General features: G+C 33.9%; 1 protein-coding gene across 2 annotated transcripts in view; it reads left to right on the forward strand.

Annotated features, from left to right (window-relative positions):
• The window catches only part of Ccser1 (coiled-coil serine rich protein 1), a 1,226,082-nt gene extending 1,213,430 nt beyond the window's left edge, over window positions 1-12,652 (forward strand). For both annotated transcript variants that reach the window (XM_063247277.1, XM_063247276.1), the window contains exon 11: window positions 5,122-12,652. In XM_063247277.1, coding sequence (XP_063103347.1) covers window positions 5,122-5,607 — 486 coding nt within the window. In that variant the 3' untranslated portion in view covers window positions 5,608-12,652. The remainder of the gene's footprint in view (window positions 1-5,121) is intronic.
• Window positions 12,653-12,917: the final 265 nt, after the last annotated feature.

The following is a 12,917-nucleotide window of genomic DNA, read 5'->3' on the forward strand; positions in this document are numbered from 1 at the left end:
CTAAAGGAGTCTGAAACAACAAAACACTTTTGAAAGGTTATCACTTTCATTTTGTGAGATAAGCCACTCCCAACCACTTTCAAAAATGAAGCAAAATATATATCCAGTGCTCAGCCATTGAATGCTCAGACAGTATACTGACCTATATACATTTAAATTGATCAGCCCATTAATTAAAGACAATTATCAATAAAAACTATTCTAGAATACATAAATCATTACAGTTAGCAATCACGTAGTAGATTCTGTTCTGGAAATGTATGCATGTCTGGGTATTATAATTTTGTATAGTCAATTAATTGAAATATATGCAATATTAGTGCTACCTGTGTTGAGTTACCACTTAAGACTATTTTTGGCTAAATGTGGCTGCTCTTGCTTATAATCCTAGTTACTCAGGAGACTGAAATGGAGGATTGTGAACTCAAGACTATTCTGGCCAACTTCAGAAGACCATGGCTCAAAATAAAAATATGAAAGAGTGGAGATACAGCTCTGTGATAGAGCTCTCCTAGGTTCAATGCCTAGTATTGGAAAAATATTCAGAACACTCATGTCTTGTTATCACACCAAAGGTTATTTATATAGTGAAAGTCAAGGAAAGAAAAAAGCAGGGGAACAAAACAAATATTTGTATTTGGAAAGCCTTTAATTCCACATTTGCTTAACATGAAAATCAATTGTCTTATGAAATCTAAAGGGCAAAGTACTAGATGCAGATGAAACTAAGTCATGAAAATAAATACAGAACTGTCTATCAAATGTCAAGCAACCAAAGACCAAAGAAATTTCAATGTGTGGTATTAATGGGTGAAAGAAAATAAAACCTAGAGATTTTGTCTTCTGTTTGTTTTAAATTAACATGATAAGTTTTGTTTGCTTTATTTTCCCATTTTAGAAGTATGTAAAATATATTTTAAAATCCGTGACATTTTGCTTTCCAAGAAATGAAGCAAGATACTCCATTGAAAAAAATGAGACAAAGACAATTGTACTTAGTAAAACAAAGTATTACTTTTACTCTAAGGTTCACATTTGATTGATTCATTCTCAGATTTTTCATTCTTTTCTTCTCTACTAGTAACTCAATGGATAAATAATAAGCTCACTACTTAATAGTGAAGTTATCCCCAAACTAACATACTTCATGACTCTGCAGAACCAATTCTGATTTTGAGGAAAATATGAGTAGGAAAAAATTCATTTTAAGAATATAATCCTAAAAGCTTTCAAAGAACATAACAACAATTAATGTAAAGAAAGTTATTTCTTTCTCTCTGAGAGAAGACAAATTGCTATGTATATATGTTATATGTACGTATTGTTTTTATGTATTTATGTATTTATATATGTTTTTTGAGTGAAGGAAATCTTCCTAAGTTTTTTCAAAACATGTTCCAAAACGCATTAAATAAAATGTATATTCTAAACTTAGAATTTTAGAATTGAAAGAAAAGTAAATAATTCTTAGAGTTTTATCAAAATCTACCTTGTATGGTCTCTATTTTAATAGTCTCATTCAATGGACTCTGAAACTGAAGTCCAGAAAAAAGTATATATACATATACATTTATCCAATATCTTAGTTTGGTGTTAAAGTCTTTTCCTCAAAGTTCATTGTTCCACCTGACATTGAACATATGAGCGAGATAATTAAGGCAGGAGATGCCACTGTCATTGGCTAGTGCAGGTTTTTGCTTCAGTGATAATGGAAATTAAAACCTAGTCAAGAATTTTCAGGAGAAAGGCTTTAATTGGAGATTGAGAGAAAATGGTAAGCAACTTCAGTTCAAAGAGCTGACAAAGATCAAACCAGTTAATTAATGAAGGAAAATAAAAGACAGAGAAAGGACCACCAGCCATGGAGGGGCCCCAGTTTTACGGGTGCTGTGGTTAATGTTTCAGTTCAGGTTTTGTAGCTCTGGAGGAATCTTCATAACTTGCAGGGCGATTCGGTTCCCATGAGATGACTGTTTTCACTGGCATGCGTGCTCTCATGGCATGAGTGATCAAGAAGTGGCTTGCGAGGCTGGTTTGTAGGTGATCACATGTTCGTGACAATGGCTGGAGATGTGTACAGAGTCTGGAACAACACATTGTGACGCTGACAGTAAAAGCCCCTGAAAAACCTGAAAATTACTGCAGCTACTCTTATCTTGATGTCCTCAGCCTGGAAGAGATATGAAATATATTAAGTAAGACCTTGTAGTATAGATACTCCCTTAGTGATTAGCATGTCCGCTTGTGGAGCCCAGCAGCCATCTATCTCAATATTTTAAGGTAATAAAGAAGATATATGGTAAGCTTTATCCTGTTTTTATTTGCACATTAGACACTTGTAAGTCTAGATTCAAAATCCCTGTTATATGGTGATGTGCCTTCTAGTTCTTACTCCCTATTCCTGAATTACATAGACACTTTTAAAATCCAGGCATTCATTTTTTTTTTTTTTTTTTCGTGTGCTGAAAGTGTAACTCTCTGGTATATTCCTCTCTAGGAATTCCCCTGAAGACAAAAAAAGGAAGGTTGTCAACTAATCCAAGTTTGTAACCCTTGCTAGAGTTTTCCAATTGCTATAACAGACAAATGGAGAAGACCACAACCATTTACAGGGACTAGAGGCAGCTATCTATAGCAATCTCAATCTCAGTTTACCTGGGTGGTGGTGAATCTTAACTGCTTAAAATTTGGCCTTTCCTTTTGTCTGGTTCTTTTTTCTTTATTCTTCCATAAGAAACTTAAAAATATGCCATAAAATCTATGTTCTGGGGAAACCAATAATAAATACAAAATTACTAGCATATTATACAGAAATTACTTTTTAAAGTCAAGATAGAAGTGTGTAAATTCATTTAGGTTCAACAGGACTTAATAAACACCTATCAAAGTAATTTCATGGCCTACTGGTCACTTTATTTTTTATGTGATTATTAGTACTATTGTCTTCAAGATAGCTATGTTCAAGGTGTGATATTAGACATTAGACGTGAAATATTTCCTTGAATATGTACCATAAACTTGTTGGAAGATAGAGGTCTAAAAAAAATCTTTTCACAAATGAGTAAATAGGAGAATTAGAAAGGTTAATTAACCGAACATTGTCCCTCAGTTAGAAAATGTCTGATTTGGTTGGTTCTCCTGTTAAACTTTACACTGCCTGAAGGGAGGATACAAGCCTTTCATAAATAGATCCATTTCCCATCGCATATGCAGCTATGTTCAAGGTGTGATATTAGACATTAGGCGTGAAATATTTCCTTGAATATGTACCATAAACTTGTTGGAAGATAGAGGTCTAAAAAAAATCTTTTCACAAATGAGTAAATAGGAGAATTAGAAAGGTTAATTAACCGAACATTGTCCCTCAGTTAGAAAATGTCTGATTTGGTTGGTTCTCCTGTTAAACTTTACACTGCCTGAAGGGAGGATACAAGCCTTTCATAAATCGCATATGCAGCACCTTGCCCTCTTTAGTAATCAGTATTAATTAGATGAATCCAAAATGTCTGATCTCACACACATGCCATTTCCTGGAGTTAATGGAGAATGTAACCAAACTTTTAAAACACAAACTATGTTGAATAAACATGAATGAGGGATTTAAATGTTTTTTTTTTTACACTGAGTGAAATATTCTTCATATCTTCCTTTCTGAAGCAGATCCTCATGTACCTTGTTAGCAACATATAAAGAAGAATCACAGAGGCTGCCTATGGGATTGCATTATTTGAACTCTTTCAAAATACCTTTATTAAAATGGTATATTCGATTTAATATACTATTCTAAGAGAGTTAAAAAGATCATATAAAGGAAACAATGAATATTTCCCAAAATGTAATGTTAAAGTTAATGGAAGTGATATCATCATCTTCCTTCTGTACTTTCCCATGCAATATATATATATGAAAAAACATCCTCACAAAAATGAAAAACAGTAGAAGATGATGTTTATGTGAAGTAGCTTGATTTAATCATTTAAAACTATACATATTTATGTCTCAAAAATCACTTTGTATCTCCATAAGTGTTTACAATGATTTCTCAATTATAAACATAGTTATTTAAAAAGAGGTATTACAACTGTTTCGACTGTTATTGATTTACTAATGTCTCATTGTGCTAGTTTTTTCTCACAATATTTAAAAGTAGCACCCATGATACGTTTAATATTTGACTTAGGTGAATTGTTTGCTGGTCCATTAATGATACCCTTTAAACCAAGTCAGCAAAAACCTTTCACTAGCTCCTCTGCATGTGTTGTGACAGCCTATTGCCATTTCGATAGCTTTTTCTCGCTTACCTGTTTTTCATCAATTCTCGTTTTTGTAGCAACTTCTTCTTGCAATAGAACAATAAGCCAGTTTCTACCTAAATGTGCTTTACTTAAACCAAGACAGTACCATCTGCAGGACGAAGCTCACAACCTTCCTCTCCTCCTTAGCATAAATCATGAGCTTTGTCTTGTTTCTATCTCTAGAGCATATTTTTTTTGTGAGCAGAAAGATGCTGGGTACTCATGGTATGTAAATAAATGGCAGTAAATAAATTGCAACCAAAATCTAAATGAATCATGTGTTGAAATTTCATTTTATCTTTCTCTTTGAGGTTCCAGAAAGTAATATCAGATAGCATCTGTTCTTGTTCACAGTGGTTCTTGTTCTCCTTTGGTCATTGGAGCAACTGATGATTTTCATTGCTAAATTTCATTTCTAAATTACTACTTTGATAACGCATTTCATGCTATTAATAATTCTGCTAACTTTCTGTGTACATGCTTAAGAAAACACAACATACTAAAGCAACAAAATATATCACCTCATTAGCATTAATATGTATCAAAGTAATCCATACTTTCAGATAAAGTCATAGAATTCAAACTGAGGAAATTAGATGAACTAACTCAAAATGTCTCAAGATACATTGATCTTATATCAATTGCATTGTAGTACCATTTTTCTGGGAAACTTAAGCTCAAGGAAAATTCCGTTTCTCAAAATCTTGTTGAAAAGTTGTGGGCTTGCACACAAACGTATAAATACCACTCCGCATTGTGCATATGCTATGAATGTGTCCTTAAAGATGTTTTTAAGGCATCTTTTCTTTTCTGTGTCTTACTCTAGGCTACATATCGAAATCGAATTGTGAGCCAAAATCTCAGCACAAGGGACAGAAAAGCAATACATACTCCCACCGAGGACCGTTTTAGATACTCAGCAGCTGACCAGACAAGCCCCTACAAAAACAAGACCTGTCAACTTTCAAGTCTGTGTTTAAGTAATTTCTTGAAGGACAAGGAACTAGTGGAAGCTATCAAACACTCGAGAGGAGCATGTGAAACTCTCTCTTCAGAGGTTGCGCAGAATTTCCAGACCACTGTCGGGCAGAGCGCCCTTAAGCCAGTGGCCAAGACCGAAGGGCTCTCCAAGTTCTCAGAGAAACCAAAGGAGCAAGTCACTGCGTCCCGACAGCATTCGACCTTCATGGGCAGGCTTGGGCAGCCACCGCGGGGGCCAATCTCTTTACACATGTACAGCAGGAAGAATGTTTTCCTCCACCACAATTTACATAGTACTGAACTACAGTCTCTGGGCCAGCAAGATGGGTAATGAAGTTATCCTATTCTTGTCTCTGGATAGGATAAAGATGGTTTGTGTTTCTTGTGCATAGTTCATATTAAAATTGTCATGTATTTTATATTACTTTTAATTTTAGTCACGAACAAAGACTTGTGGTCTTTAGTTATTATCATTATTATTTTAAGAATGAAGGTTCACGGGCCAGGAATGTAGCTCAGCAGCACAAGCTCCTGCCTGCCAAATGCGAGGTCAGGAGTTCGATCCCTGGTACAAAAAAAAAAAAAAAAAAAGAGAGACTGAAGGTTCAAGCATGTTAATTGAATTAAGTTGAATTGCCTCGAAGAATTTACTATATATGTGTATAATAAAGGGGACCATCTTGATGGTTTATATAATTGCTAATTTAGAGAGAATCTTGTATCTCTATCACGGATTCACATTTAGATTTCAAAAAGTAATGTCAGATAGCACTCTGTTTACTGTCAACAGTGTTACTATAAAGATAGATATAAAAAGGAAATAGATAAAGGAACTGTAAAGAATTTTAAATGACATAGTTAATAGAGAAACTTTAAAGTGTTATATTTGGTGGTGTATTTATTAGAGGAATGAAGCTTGTTTGCATGTAACATAGAGATGTTTTTGTCTCTCTATTACATACATCCAAGCTTGTGATACCTTGAACAGGGGAAGGCTGTTTCTTTTATCCTTTAAATGTTTTGTTTACAGTAGTGCTCAAAGGATTTTGGACAGAGTAATTGCTAGCCAAATAGGGAATGACAGCTCTGATCTTTAAACCAATTTTGCTTTTAGTTTTTGCTATTGATATGGAAGCACCATAGCATAACACAGTGAAGAGGTAAAGTGGGCTGGATTTTGTTACATGACCTGCTGTGTTCTCTGAGTCACTGTTGTAGAAATTTCAGCATTTTTGAAATGTCAGGAATTCAATATTCCGAGAAAAATATTATTTTATTTTATTTTTCCTATATTCTTAAATGTTCATTTTAAATATAAATCCAGTTTTGGTTTATATACATATGGAACTTGATTAACTGAGGAACAGGGTGTCAACTTTTGGTATCCTATAAAAAATACTTTTGACTGTGAAGTCATTTAGACTTAGAAAACAAAAAGTAAAATAATACATGAACTTTGCCTGTTTGATCTTAGAAATAAACCTTTAACTGAAATATTTAAAATTCAGTGATGGCACATATTTTGACAAATAAGGTATTACATACTTAAGTGCTCATGAGATAGATCAATAAATCTAAATAAAACAGTTAATCTTTAGTAAAAAAGCAGTTTCAAATGGTAAGTATAAATAATTGCAAAAAGACTATTGGGAATCAGGTGTGCAGTTTTCTTATACTAAGATCAGAGCTGGTAACCATAGCCACGTTAGACATAGTCACGCAAATTGAAACTGTCATATGCAGTGCATGATCTGTTTTCCTTGCATTCACTGACAGACTCTGTCAGCCTGCACAAATGAGATGAATGAAGAGAAATTAAGATAGCAGTTTTAGCATGGCATCTGACTAACCTGCTTACATCAAAGCTATATGTGAAATGCATCTTCTAATATAAAAATATATTTGAGTTCTATGCTTTGGGGAGAAGCATTAGACCCTCTCCCCAGATTTAACCACTGAACTTTGATCAACTTTCAACTTGGTTAGAATTGCTAGTAAGATGTATAGGGAATATGTTTTAATTTTGGTTTTCCAAAACAAGCATGTGCATCAAGACAAATATTCATCAAATGTTTTCTTTTTCTTGTGTGTTTATAATTCTGCCAAAAGAGAAGAAAATGCCCCATAATTTGCTTCATTTAATGAGACTGCTGTCAGAAATTTTCATCATATTTTAAAAGTTGTAATATTCAGGCAAACATGCATTATGGACTGGGTAACATTTAAAGAATCATAGAAACATTATGATTTACTTGTGAAATTCAGCTTGAGTTGTACTGAAAATTACTGCGTGTTGCTAGAATATCTTAAATCTATAAATAAGTAAGCATGATAAAATAATCAAGGATTTTTTTCCCAGGATATGGAAGAGCTATGTATCACAAATAATGTTTTTGATTTGGAATTTTGCAGTTTGTAGTTTCATTTTGCTGGAAGATAGACTTTTGCATTATACTTTGTAAAAAATAATCTATTTAAGAAAATCTGTCATTTAATAGACATTTTAAGAGATGTTTTAAACACTAGTATTTTCTTGGAAAATCTTTTTTAAAGCTGGAACATTCAAAAAGACAACCTGGATTCAACAGTTCAATTTTAAAAGGAGGGATATTTTTTGGAAATATCATCTTAAAGCTGTTTTGTATCAGTATTTTCAAGCATTGTTATACTATTATTTGTAATACTCAGTGTAACTCAGGCCTGGAGAAGGTATAAGCCCACTGTATTAATATAGATCAATAATGTAATACAGAGGTCTTTTGTAAGTTCCTCTTGTTTAGATAGTCTCAGTCATAACAATGGTGTCTGGGTACTGTTTCAGTGAGTCAAATTCTTTGTACTAAAATCTCTAGTTTTCTAAGAAAGTTCCATGTATAAAAATGATTTATACATTTCTCCAAGGCCGTACATATCCAAAGACATGACACCAGGGGGGAAAAGTGCTTGTTTTTTTGTTTGTTTGTTTGGTGAAGCAGTGGTCTTTTCCTTTTTTCCTTCTTTAGTGCATGTGTGTCTGTAGCTAAGCCCAAGCAACCCTGTGAAATTTCTGCTGCAAACTGTCTCCTCTGAATCTAGAATGTTTTAAAGGACACTTAAGAAAAGACAGTCCTGAAGGAAAGATGTTTCTACCTGAAATAAATCATTCCCACTTTTGTAATTATTGGAACATGAAGCTGTATTTCTATGAACTCAGTAATTTTTTCCGGATAATTTTATATGCTACCAGAGGCACCAGAAAGCTACGGAATATCTCCCAGATTATATCCATTTCTTTGGAGCACCTTCATCTTATTCCAAATGACACAGTGAAATTGTTGTTGCAACTTTAAAGGTATAAATCGACCAGTATCATGACGCTCAGGGGAAGAGCCTACAGTCACAAGTTACTCACGTTATCTTTATTATTCATTCATTTATGAATCAATAAAATGATGGGCTGATAGATAACACTGAACAATTATAAGCATGGACATATTTGGCTAACTTGTTTACAAAAGTTTTCCTGGCTTATCCAAGTTTATGGTTGGTATTTTACTTCTAATATTTTTCAGGATTAATCTCAGGCCTGTATCATTATTTTCTGAGTGTTGAGCTCTTGTTGAATTCATAGGAAATTTTATATTTTGTTTTGTTTATTGTCTTTTGTGTTTAGTAGAGATAATATTCCTTTCCCACCACAAAAAAGTTAAGTTTTTCTTATTGTTATTGTTATTGTATCTTTAAGGACCATATCTCTAAGATAAATCGATCACATTCTATCACTCTTCCCAGGAACTTTCTTAGTAATTTAGTTGATGAAGCAGCAGGAATAGTTTAATAAATACTGAATCCTATTTCCGAATATCATTGGTCATTATTACCTTCCTCATCAAGGAATAGTAAGCCTCAGTAGTGAGTAACTTGGCATAGTGGGTATAATCTTATAATATTATTATAATCTTAGTATATTTTAAATTTGACTCACTTTTTCAGTTGTGGAACTTTATATGTTGAAGCCATGAAAGTTCAAAGTACCCCTACCACTACAATGAACCAAGCATACCTGAAAACAGAAAAGTGGAAGTGTGCAAAGGTGCAACCCATGATTATCATCCTCACAACTAACTCACATTGCCCAGCATAGCACCTTTCCTTCCACTGAAATACATCCTTAAATGAAGCACTGGTACTTTACACCAACATTTTGTGTCTAAGACTCCACTTTAGGCATATTAATCAGGTCCCTTTATATATTTTCATATATATACACATATCTTTTTTCACAAAAAGTATTTCAAAAACATATATTTTTTTTGTAATTTACTCCATCTGGGATAAAAATTTGGGGGGCTAAGGATATATTGCTCAGTGACACAGCGCCTGCCTGAAATTTGAAAAAAAAAAGAAAAAACTTTAATTTTTTTTCTTTTCTCACATGCTGAGTCTGCCATATACATATAGGCTAAATCGAATTGTATAACAGAGATGTTAGTATTTAAAAATGATTTTTGGTTTTCTTAAAAAAAGAAAAAAGTTGATTTGCACATAAAATATAAGAGCAAACAGCCAAGTAACCAACAATCGAGAGGCTCACTTGTTTAATAAGATACATTATCATTGCAAAATTTTTGTTTCTCAAATTTTCTTCTTTGCCAAATTGTTCCACCAATAGTCAGAACTACAAACATATCCATGAATTAATAATTTTAACCACACATTTTATCTTACTAAGAACACATTTCTAATTTCTAAGGAGTGTGGCCTCGAAACAAAAGTCCAATGATGGCATTTTGAGTTTCATTACCTATCCGACTGTCTACCCTGTTGAAGATCTAGAGAATTTCTTAGGAAAAACTAAGGCACATAAAAGTCTTTAAATATGTAGGGGACATTTTTGACATTAAGCAGTGATCTAGGATGTGGGTGTTATGGCTCAGACATTGATTGTGCCCACTCAAAGTTCTGACTGGAGGATTGGTCTCCAGAGTGGTGGTATTGGAAGATCCTGTGGAGACTCCGAGAGGCAGAGCCTGGTCTGTAGATGTAGTTCAGTTACAGAGATTTCCTGTCAGGGTTAAGTCCCTGGGACTGAGTCCTGGAATGAGAAGAGAAACACAGACACACAGACACACACACAGACACACACACACACACACACACACACACACACTCACAAGCACACGCATAGGCATAGGCGCAGGTACAGGCACAGGTACAGAAAGAGAGAGAAGGGGGAGACAGACAGAGGCACAGAGAGACACAGAAACACAGAGATAGAGAGGGAAAAGGAAAGACAGAAGGGGAGAGGAGGAGGTGGAGAGACAGAGAGACAGATACAGAGAGAGAGAATGCTTCCCTCATGGGGAGTCCTTAAGTCATTTAAGGTATGTCCTTGAAAAGTAGTTGTGATGTGATCCTTTGAGTTCTTGTGAGAGGGTGATCATAAAGTAGCAAGCCTGGTTTCTCTGCTTTGTCTTACATTGTGACTACTTGTTACTCCGTACAATACTATCATTGCCACTAACCAGCTGTCAGGGGGCTCTTACCAGAACAAAGCTGAGGTCCTTTTTCATGCTCTTGAGCTTCCAAGACTATAACCTACAGAAATTTTTTGTTCTTCATGAGTAGCATGTGTCAGGTATTGTGATATAGTAATAAAATGCTGACAAAGTGATAGAATAGCATGATTTTCTCTGACGTGGACACATTAACGTTTCCAATTTAATCTCACAAACATTTTTCCTTAAAACTGAAAAAGTGGAGCCTCCTACATCTTGTCATCTTTTGCAAATATTACCTCATTCCATTAATAAGTGGAGTTCATTGTAATAAAATATCATAGACTGAATGGCTTAAGCAAAAGATTTATGGCTTACAATTCCATTTCTGGGGCCTACAAGTGCAAGCCTGAGGTGTCGGAAGAACCAATTCTGATGAGGAAGAGTGCAGTGGGCAACTTTCTTGTATCTTCACATGGTAGAGAATAAACTCTGGTTTCCTCTTCTTAACAGAACTCTAATCCCATTCTAAGGATCCCACCCTCAGGACTCAGCCAACCCTAACTACCTTCCGAGGCTCCACCTTCAGACCATCATGTTAGTACAAGAGTTTTTAATTAGGAATCTGTGGGCAATGCATCCATTCTATAGCTTTCATTTTCAGTTTACAGCAATCTAGTGAGGGAGATACTGTTTTTTTCTTTCATAGATTATTTGAGCGAATTAGAAACTTTGCCAAGGACATTCAACACACGTGTTTAAATAAATGTATTCATAGCCTTCACCTTTTCCTTTATGTCACGATTACATCTGGAGAGGGCCCTTCAGGAAGGAGGCTGTGTGAGTCAGACAAGCCCGTGCTGCCTCACTCTCTTTTACTGTTCCATTGATATTGCTATGAAAGGAAATCTAAGCAACGTTTAAGTTTAGAAAAAATTCAGTCTCAATTTGTAGAGAAGTCTTAGAAGAATGTTTTCCTGTTTTAAACTTACCACCCAGACAATTGGGAACATTACTAGAAAAAGATTTCATGTTATTTTTTTTTTTTTTTTTGAAGTAGAGTGCCAACAACGTCTAAAAAAGGAAAACCCACTGTAGGTGAAAAAAGAACTGGGTTATCTTATTTTCCCCTTCTATTCTGAGAGTAATGATATAGATACCACTGAAGTTGATATGTTGTACATTTTAAAAATAAGACCATTCCAAAATTGCTTTAGACATTTCTGTATAAGGACAAAATTTACATATGGTTTAAAATTTTCTTAAATATTTGGAAGAGTTGAAATTAAATGTGATGTACAAATTTAATTGCTCAATTTTTCAACAAAATATATTTTATTCTGTCATTAATCTTATATACATAAATAATGTCTACATCTACATAAAATACTATTCTACCATGAGTTTTTTTCTTCCTAAACCCATTTCTTCAAGAATGCAAGAAAATTTGAAGAGTAGCTAAACTCTGTTTTTAGGAAGGAAAAATACATCAGAGGTTATTAATATTTATAAAAATATTTTCTATTCTTAATCTTCAAAATTCTAAAATTTTAATTGGAAATAGAGTAAGTAGCAAATTATTCTGGAGATTACCATTTTAAATAATATTGAATGTAATGATGTAATTTCTTTTGCGGCTCTTAATATACCAATAAAGACAATGATTTTACTTAATGGAAATTTCATACTTTGACTAATATTCTGAGGGAAGATTGCTATATTTAAGTATGATGATTAGAGAAATATGCATACTTCCTGCACATAATAAATTTTAAAACAAAAAATTAATCTGTGTGATACCTGATTGCTTTTAACATGATATTATCTTTTTCTGAACCTATGTCATTGATGGTTGGGCTTATTACGTGGGTTATACTCTGCAATAAACAATGTGACTCATTTCTGTGTCCCTGAGCATTGTGAGAACTGGAAAACATAAAATGCTGCTTATATCATCACTCATTTGATATGACTTCCTTTCCGAATCATCTTTTCTTAATTTTTGATACACAAAATAAGCACAATACCCCCAGATACCATGAAGGAAATTTACTTCTATAGGTATTGACATGGGTATGTGGAATCTATTTATTTTGGTACACTATTTTCATCCCATTTTTCTTTACAGCTAGTCATAGCCACATTGTAGCTTACAGTGTTTTGA

This window comes from Cavia porcellus, unplaced genomic scaffold, assembly GCF_034190915.1.
Source record: "Cavia porcellus strain 051 isolate PalLab524CR breed Dunkin Hartley unplaced genomic scaffold, mCavPor4.1 scaffold_4, whole genome shotgun sequence".
NCBI classification, from domain to species: Eukaryota; Metazoa; Chordata; class Mammalia; order Rodentia; family Caviidae; genus Cavia; species Cavia porcellus.